Consider the following 9,451-nt stretch of genomic DNA (forward strand, 5'->3'; position numbering starts at 1 on the left):
GTATATCATTGGTGGAGATGTGGCAAGGGAAATGGAGCTGTCTCACTAGTGGCATGTCATTGACAAAATAAAATGAACGAATGAATGAATGGCAGTCAGCTACCCAAATGGGATTTATCAATATTTTAAACACAAACATTCTCCATGCGCCACTAAGAGTCCACCACAGAAGTCTGTTGTTATTTATCGCGTGTGGGCACTGGGCACGTTTGTGTTTAAAGCTTTGCTAATGCTAATAACGTGCCCGATTTCTTCCTCCACCGTCCACCATTGGCGGATGTGCAGCTGCCCTTAAAAGGACTCAGGGTAGGGTGTCTTTAGCTAAAAGTTGCAGATGGTGGGCGATCTCTGAAACAAAGAGGTTGCCCCCCCCCTTCCCTATCTTTCCGGCCGTGACTCTAAATATATTTAACGACAAAGCGGAAATTCAACAGGTGCAGCACAAGAGATGCCGAGATGCTGCACGCAGACGGAGCAGGGTAAAACAGTGGAGGGGAGGAGAGGGGCTGTCACTTGTGTGGGAGATGCTAGATTAATTATTTTCACTGGGAGCAGCCCTGGAGATCTTAAGAGCAATTCCTTTCCATTGCAAAGAGCGTGGTGGTGCTTGTTTATTAACCTGAAAAACAGCCAGCCCCCGAAAACTCCTCGGCCAAAAAAGAGACAGAAGGAGAAAAACAACAAGCCCCCACCCGCCCAATAAAATGGGGCTCACTCTTTCTCTTTCGATGGAGAGGGAAAGCCTCCTCCTCCCCCGCGTTCCGTGCCTTTCAGCCATTGTCCTCAACGTTCCACGGTGACGCTTGCCTGGGGATGCTCCACGCAGCTGGAACGTGAGAGTGGCCGGGCAGGGGAAAGTGGGCTGCTGTTTCTGGAGAAGGGTTAATTAGGCTGAGCAAGCTCCACCGGGGCGACGCTTTTTTGCCTCCGCCGTCATCGCGGACTCACTCGGTCGGGGAGCTCCAGGGCAGCAGCCGGCAGGCCGCCTTGTTCCTTGGGCGTGATGGCGCCGCCCTGCCTGGGCTACCCCGCAGGGGCGCAGGGGAGCGCATTTCCCGGGAGTGCCTCCCGTGGTGACGCCCGGCACACAGCGACAGAGGCTGGCCGCCCAGGCTTCTGGAAGAGCCAGCGACCGAGGTAAAGAGAGCACCGAGAGGGTTGCTGGTGGAGAGGGGTGGTCTTCACTTTGGGGAGGGGGAGGTGTGTTTGTGTGGTGTCGGTGTATGACAAAATCTGCGTCTCTTGACAGTCCTGGGGAGCTTTGCTCCTCTATGTGTTTGCGTGTTGCTGGGCTTCCTGCTCGGATGCTGCCTCGCCCCTGTGGGCTACTGAGCTGCAGGCAGGCCTGGCCTGCTCGTTGGCTCCTGGAGGCTGGGAGAGATCCCTTTGAGGGTATTCTTCACTCCTGGCTGGTGGAGAGGGAGTGCTTTCTGGAATCCGCGCCTGTTTGGTTTCCCCAAATCTGAGTCCCACCGTGACGTTTCTATCTTGGCTGATCCTGCCGAGACTTGCCTGCCTTCGCCAGCGTAGTGCGGTCATCATCCACCCTCCCCTCCCACCCCCTTGGAATAGGTCTCGGGCTGCCGCGTGGCAACGTCCCCGCTTTTGGGGATTCTCACCGCTGCATATAAAGTGTGCGGGAATATGTGTGTGCTTAGGCGGAGCAGCGCCTTTGCACCTCGGCCCTGCGCAACAGTTGCTTGGAAGAAAAGCCTCCATTCCAATGAAACTTGAGAGGTTTAAAGAGTGGGGGCGTTCCTTGCAGATGCTTTGATTTGAACCTGTTTGCAACAGGACAACGTAGTGAGGTAGGTTGCTGTTACTCCTGTTCCTTCCAGTGGAGGAACAGAGAGAGAGAGAGATTGATTGATTGTGGGGAGGGGTCATAGCTAAGGACTAGAGTGTACATGAATTGCGTTATCAGGATCAGATAGCAAGTGATGGAGAAGACCTCTGCCTTAGATTCTGGACAAATATACAAGCTAATATTAGGCAACTTCCTGGGTTTCTAGAGAGTGCTGTCCAACAACATGCTACTTTTGGGACTATTAGGGCTGTGCTCCTACAGTACTCTTGTTTATGGTGTGCATTCACTGTGTTTGCAGTGCTGATTTTTTAATCTGTTTTCAGGCAACATTCTCCAAAATGCACATATCTCTTGTACTTTGTTGCAAGATGCTACTGTTTGATGCTTGTTGTTCTTCAAACTCCTTAAGCCACCAGTTCCTTATTCTCTCTAGCCAAGGTGTGAACACCATTACATAGGGGAAAGACATCCACACCCACTTCCACACTTCCTGGGTGTCTACACAAACAGAAATGAATTTAAGCCCTGCTGATGTGAGCAGATGGAGGGTGGGGAATTGCGAAGCACACCAAAACAGCAACAACTTGACTGCACCCTAGGATTTGAATTCTGGTCTTACAGATCCAAGTCTGAAATCTTCTGACTCTGTTGGGCTTGCTTAATGGCAGACATGGATCTTCCCAATGGGCAGCTGTTAGAGCTTGGGGAGGAAGTTGGGGGGGGGACACACATGGGGGCAGAGCAGCACTGGGAATTGTCTTTTTATGATCAGCACATGGGTTCCAAACTAACTCCAAGCTCCAGGAGATACTTGAGTAGGTTGGACTCCTCCTACCCCTTTGAAGGTTGTGTGGTCAACAGATGAAATGCTTTAAGAATGTGGATGTTGCGATGGCAAACATCACCTGCTGACTTTCCTTCTGTCCTAAGCTGCTGTTAAAGGCACAGGGGCTGTCCTCCATGCTGTTTGAGGAAACAACACAGAGGAGGAGGAGACGAAAATGATGAGGGGCTTTGGCAGATTTAAACTTGTACTATGTGGAGTTTGGTTGTTCAGTAACCCCTAGCCTTGTTAATAGTGAAATTTTTATTTATTTTACTATTATTTATTAGATTTATATAGTACGCTTCATTTGAAGATCACAGTACTGTACACACCAATAATACATGCTTTAGTACAATTTTTTAAAAAGAGATGTTATATCTGCCGCTAAAACAATGGCACAAGTAATAAACGAATTAATTGAAAAACATTCTGATAACTTTACCTTCAGAATTTTCTCACTGGAAAGGAACCATAAGATGATTCACCCTGAAGGCTTGAAAATCTGTGACTTCTTTGCTTGGATTTTTGGCTGGTAAAGGGAAAACCCCAGATGCCTAAACTTCCTGAAGTAGAAATATTTTCCCCAACCCGAGCAACAGCAAACAGCGTAGCCAATATTTCCTGTGCAAAAAGTATTTTGATCAATCTCTTTTTGTTGTTGTTGTTGTTTTAAAAATGAGGTGTTGGTGTTATTCACATATTGATAAAAGTGCTGTGGGTGCCAGCACAACACAAAATGGCTGTCATGGGGAACAAGAGAGAGAGAGAGAGAGAGAGAGAGAGAGAGAGGAGAGAGAGAGAGAGAGAGAGAGGTGCTGCTCCACTGTACTGTACTGTACTGTACTGTACTAGTGAGAACTGTCATAAAAAGACCTGGTTCTGATACTCTTGAGACAACCCAATCCTGTTTGTCCTTATTCAAAAGTAAGCCCCACTGAATTCGGCAGTGTTTACCCACAAATTATGCTTAACATCATGGTTTATGGCAGGTCTGCAGGATGCTGAGAATATTGGCTGGGCTTAGTGGAATGTTTCCATGAACGTCTTGTTTAGACCTTGAGGAAACTTGATAGCCCAGGTGTGGGGAACCTGTAGCCCTTCAGATACATTAGACTCCAACTCCCACCAGCTCTGGCCAGTGTGGCCAATGGTCAGAGATGATGTGAGTTGTAGTCCAGCAACACCTGGAGAGACCCAGTCCCCTGACCCCTGTGACAATGGATTAGTCTGCAATCCTAACCCCGACTTGTCTGGGAACAACCTCACTGAATTCAACAGGACTTGCTTCTGAATGGACTGGTTAGGATTGCACTGTTATTGAAGTAGTCCCAAAATTCCTTGTAATTAGTTAAAATGAATGTCAACAAGATGAGGTGCGACTGCTTGCAATTCCTTTTTTTTTTTAAGTGATTTTACATCCCATGCTGCTGAGAATCCGGGGGCATATTCCCAATTTAAGAACTTACAGCACAGGATATTTGTGATCCTTGGTACACTTGCATGGATGTACTGCAGAGGGAAGGTGAAATAATAGTTAAAATTCCACGGTCTTCCTGTCTGGCCATGCAGGTCGTAACTCTGCAGTACAGCAGGCTTGTGCTGGTGTTGCCTTTCTTTGACAGGTTTGGTGGGTCAAACCTACAAGGGGGCTGTCCTGCCTGGCTGTTGGCAGCTGTGATTACGCCAGGAGGCAACATGCTGGGGTTGTCTGTATTCATTTGCATCTGTCCTTCTGAGTAATGCAGCTGGATTGCTGAGCCTGTTGCTTCTTGAGAGCCAGTGTGGGCGTGTGCAGAAAACAGGAGAAATGGAAGCAACAAACCCCTGGGATTCGCAGCCAACAATATCCCCCACCACAGCAGAAAATGAAAATAGCTTTGTGCTGAGGCTAGCTTAATGGGGAAGGGTGATCCTGAAGGTTTTGCGCCAGCTGCAGGGCATTCTTTTGCTTGGGGACCGAAGAGCATTAATGCAGAGGGCTGATTGATCTCCACTCGCATAGGCAATTATAACCTTATTTCTCCTTACAGCTGCAGGCGGATCAGATATTTCACGGCTAATAGGAGGTCTGCCTATGGAAAGTGTGAGGCTGGCTTGGCTCTGCTTCTTCCTTGAAATGTGGAGGGTTTGGGAGGGGGTGTTGTTGAATTTAGCAACCTTGTGGAACCTCTTGTTATGCCTAAATTTCTGCCTTCCTTCCTTCTCTCTCTCTCCAGACCTTCTCCCCAAGGGGATATGTAAACACACAGAACTCCTCCTTGGTTTCTAGCCGAGCGAGCAATATGCCTGAACAAAGTAATGATTACCGAGTGGTCGTGTTTGGAGCTGCAGGGGTTGGCAAGAGTTCTCTGGTTCTCCGCTTTGTGAGGGGAACCTTCCGGGAGACGTACATTCCCACCGTCGAGGACACGTACCGCCAGGTGATCAGCTGCGACAAGAGCATCTGCACCCTTCAGATCACAGATACCACCGGGAGCCACCAGTTCCCAGCCATGCAGAGACTGTCCATCTCCAAAGGCCACGCCTTCATGTTGGTTTACTCTGTGACCAGCCGGCAGTCCATCGAAGAGCTTCAGCCCATCTACGAGCAGATCTGCCAGATCAAAGGAGACATCCAGAAGGTCCCGATCATGTTGGTGGGGAACAAGAGCGACGACTCGCAGAGGGAAGTGCAGGCCAGCGAAGGGGAGGTCCTGGCCACCAAGTGGAAATGCTCCTTCATGGAGACGTCGGCCAAAATGAACTACAACGTGCAGGAGCTTTTCCAAGAGCTCTTGAATTTGGAGAAGAGGAGAAGCGTCAGCCTCCAGGTGGATGGTAAGAAATCCAAGCAGCAGCGCAAGAAGGATAAACTGAAAGGCAAATGCTCAGTCATGTGAGATGCCTGGGTTCTGTGCCGCCTTTGTGGTTGAAGCAGGACTTCTTCTTGCATTGAAAACTGTCTCGCCTGTCCTGGGGTGTGCCTGGAGTAGCGATTTCCTGAGGAGCTGACCCAGGATGTTTTTGCTTTATAGTCTAAATTCCGTTTAGGCTGTTTGAATATTCACTTGATGGAAGTTGGTTTGCATGTTTTGTTCTGCACTAGCAGGCTTTTCCAAAACAGCCACCGTTGCTCTCCATGCCCCACTGCCCCTGCAGCAACCAGTATTAGCCATTCATGTCACAGGACAAGCCGCTAGGGCCACGAGCGTTGAGGAAAAGCAACACAGGTTACTCTTGTCCTGCATTTTACCACTGCTTCTGAAACCATCTCCAAGTTATCATAGCCGCTTCCCTCCTGCCCTTATACAAATGCTCAAGGAACTAAGCAATTCTCACTAGGGGTCCGGTCAGTAAGCCAGAAACAAACAAAAATAGTACTGTGTCTGATGTTTTGTATATACTTCAAGGGGACCTTTTCAGATGGATGCATCACCAGGGTAAAATAAAATGCTGGTTGCAGTAAATGATGACTTTTGATCATTTACTGTAGTTCTTTGACTCTGTGCACTTGTAGAGAAGGAGAAGGTGCATTCCTCACCAAAGAAGTGCTTGTTGTTTCCTATTATGTGTTAAAACTTCATTTGTGGTGTTTGTATATTGGCGAGGATTTTATGTGAACGATTAAAGTGATTTGAGTACCTAGTGTGCATCTGTTGACTTCTTAACCATAAACAGATCCAAGGTTGTCTTCCCCTGAAAGATAGAATTTGTGGTCAAAAATACTCTGTGCTTTTCAAATTGAGGATGGCCAAGAGGTGAACTTCAGTGTGCCTTGGGCAGAGATGGGGAAAGTGTGTCCCTCTAGGCATGGATTCCAACTCTCATCAGCCTCGGCCTCCATGACTCACCAAGCAGTATCTGGAAGGCTACAGATCCACCATACCTGGTCTTGAGTCATGCTGCACATTAAACATTCTCCATTTTGCTACAACTGGCTGTAAACGTATTCCACTGTCTTCTTCTTCTTCTTCTTCTTCTTCTTCTTCTTCTTCTTCTTCTTCTTCTTCTTCTATCACTCATAGCCAAGTAAGATTAATAGAGCAATGGCTAAGTTGTAGAACGAAGATGTGGCTCAGAGAAGCTTCCAAACAAGACATTTAAGGTGGGATTGCTGTGCCTCCTTTGCTCACATTTTACAGAGCGCCTATTTTGTGCTTTCCATTTGTAATCCTCCTGTGTTTCGTTGGTGTTTAGCTTCGTTTGTGTTTAGCAGCTCAAGTCTGTCCAGCCACCTGATGAGATGAAGTGGACAGTTTATTTCTGGGATGGTTGAAGCTCCTTATTGTTACTAACGCTCTGCCCATACAGTTATAATAAATCCATCAGAACTGGTAAATGCATAATAACCGATAACAAACAAACGGAATGGAAAATCACAAGAAAACCTTTTATACGTCACAGTTGACGTTTCGGCTTCTAGTTATCATTTTAAATATTTCATTAATCGCAGTAGACCTGCTGCAGTTAGACCTTCAAATATATCTGAACGGCAGATATTCCATATTAAAAGGACATTTAGTTTGAACATATGTGAATAGTGCAGTGCGGGGGGGTCATGCAAGCCCGCAGCCAGCAATGATGTTCCCACTAGAGATGATGCATTTAACATGAAGGTCTGAAGGAGAATCTGAAGGGAAGCTTATCTGCAGTTAGGAACCTGTGCAAAGGTTGGCAGAGGCGGACGTAGGGCAATGCAACTGGCTCTGCTGTGCTGGGCGCTGAGCCTAGGGGGCGCTGCAGGGCTATGACGTAGTGAATTGAGCAGAACAGAAGACGAGAGGCAACAGGCACCGAATTTTGGGCTTGGACAGGGAGTCATTGACATTTGAAAGACCAACGTGCACCCCTGAAGGCTTGAAGTAGAGGGGATGGTCTGGCTCAATGCCTGACTGGGGCGATAAAGTATGTCAGATCTAGGAAGAGTACTCAATAGCTAGAACACGTTAATTTTCTATGACCAGCAAGAAGAAGAAGAAGAGTTTGGATTTGATATCCCGCTTTTCACTACCCAAAGGAGTCTCAAAGCGGCTAACATTCTCCTTTCCCTTCCTCCCCCACAACAAACACTCTGTGAGGTGAGTGGGGCTGAGAGACTTCAAAGAAGTGTGACTAGCCCAAGGTCACCCAGCAGCTGCATGTGGAGGAGCGGAGACGCGAACCCGGTTCCCCAGATTACGAGTCTACCGCTCTTAACCACTACACCACACTGGCATCTCCTAATCTCCTTCTGAGGTTGGTGACCTGCCATTTGGTTAAATAAATAAAATACATGCCTATAATTTTGAGGCGCCAAAAATAAAGGACCAATGCAGTGAAGCAAGTCCGTTCCATTTTGGGGTACAATGTACCATAATTTCATTTCTTACGAAATGTGTGGAGGAAGTGTAACCGCTGCTGGCTGTGACAGCTGGAATCATAGCTGCCAACTTTTCCCTTTTTTTAAGGGAAATTCCCTTATCCCGAATAGGATTCCTCGCAAGAAAAGGGAAAAGTTGACCGCTATGGCTGGAATCCTTTTGTAGCCAAGAAAGTAAAAACAAACAAACAAACAAAAAACCCACCAAAATTTCAGCAAATACCAGTACTAGGCAGTAATACATTATGGTAGAGGGAGATGTAAATTTTAAAAAAAAATTGCAGTGAAGAAAACATAATACATTGGCAGAATATAGTAAGCAGAAATTAGAACTCTGATGTGCAGTAAAATACTTCTGAAGTGTTATGACTTCATCTGCTGAAAGGCCTGATTCTGCAGTAATATAAATGCTAAATAAGAAATATGTCAGCATCCAAAAGTACAGCTCCCCACAGCCAAACTGGCTTTAAAGCAGTTTAATTTTCTTGGCTTTGTAAATGAAAAGTGCAGTGCATTAAAAAAAAAAAAAGTGGTGCAGATGAAGGAATTTTGGCAGGTGTGGCTTGTAAAGGAGAGCTGGAAAATCTTCCATTTTCCCCTCCACAACTGGTAAATGTACAGGAGCCCCTAACCCTTTGCACCAGCTCAACGTACAGTATTTTCGACAAGCTTTGCCTCAAATATTTTATCTCTCAAAGGCCCTGTACCAGGCATAGGCAAACTCGGCCCTCCAGATGTTTTGGGACTACAATGCCCATCATCCCTGACCACTGGTCCTGTTAGCTAGGGATCACGGGAGTTGCAGGCCAAAAACATCTGGAGGGCCGAGTTTCCCTATGCCTGCCCTGTACAGACAAAACAATGTCAGGGTGATTAAATAATGGTTTATTGGCCTGAGCACCAGCCATGTGCTCCCTCTTCTCCACTAATGTGTCTGGTTTCAGTTTCTTGTTTCTTAAAGCTACAGTTTCTGGGTTACATATGGGAAACTGTGGTTTAATCTTGGTTTAGGCCAAGAATCCAGCATCTGAGCCTGGCAGGGGCAATCTTGCAACACTCATACTAAGGAATGCTACCTTGTTCCCTTCCTCTGCAATACATTACTTTAAGGCTCCTCTCTCTCCTTGCTGTATGTTGTGCTTATTTGATCTGCAATAAAGTTGGCAGCCTGCACATGCATAAATATGCTCATGTTATCCAGTGCCAGGCTGCAGGCACACTGTATAAAGCACAAGCATTCTTACAGCGGTATTTTGAACTAATCCAATTTTTTGGACCCCTCATACAGTGTTCACAGCAGCCTGATGTCATGGACTGCTTGGATGCAGAGGAACCAGCTGGGAAACCACCAAGAGAAGAAGGCAGCTCAGAGCTCGGGAAGTGGTGGTGGGACAATGATGAGTGGTCAGAGGGAAAAGACTGGAAGGAGGAGGTGTCAGAAGCTGAAGAAGTAACAGGGCTTAGTGAGCTGGGAGAGTCA

General features: G+C 47.0%; 1 protein-coding gene across 1 annotated transcript; it reads left to right on the top strand.

Moving 5' to 3' along the window:
• Positions 1-806: 806 nt before the first annotated feature.
• Positions 807-6,253, top strand: DIRAS3 (DIRAS family GTPase 3). The gene is made up of 2 exons (XM_033151846.1): positions 807-1,137; positions 4,850-6,253. The coding sequence occupies exon 2, from the start codon at positions 4,916-4,918 to the stop codon at positions 5,510-5,512; it is 597 nt and encodes a 198-aa protein (XP_033007737.1). The 5' UTR covers positions 807-1,137; positions 4,850-4,915; the 3' UTR covers positions 5,513-6,253.
• The last annotated feature ends 3,198 nt before the right edge of the window (positions 6,254-9,451 follow it).

This window comes from Lacerta agilis, chromosome 6 (genome assembly GCF_009819535.1).
Source record: "Lacerta agilis isolate rLacAgi1 chromosome 6, rLacAgi1.pri, whole genome shotgun sequence".
Classification (NCBI taxonomy): Eukaryota; Metazoa; Chordata; class Lepidosauria; order Squamata; family Lacertidae; genus Lacerta; species Lacerta agilis.

Excerpts from the sequence above, each read along its gene's own strand:
- DIRAS3 (XM_033151846.1), top strand. The coding sequence starts at position 4,916 with ATGCCTGAACAAAGTAATGATTACCGAGTGGTCGTGTTTGGAGCTGCA.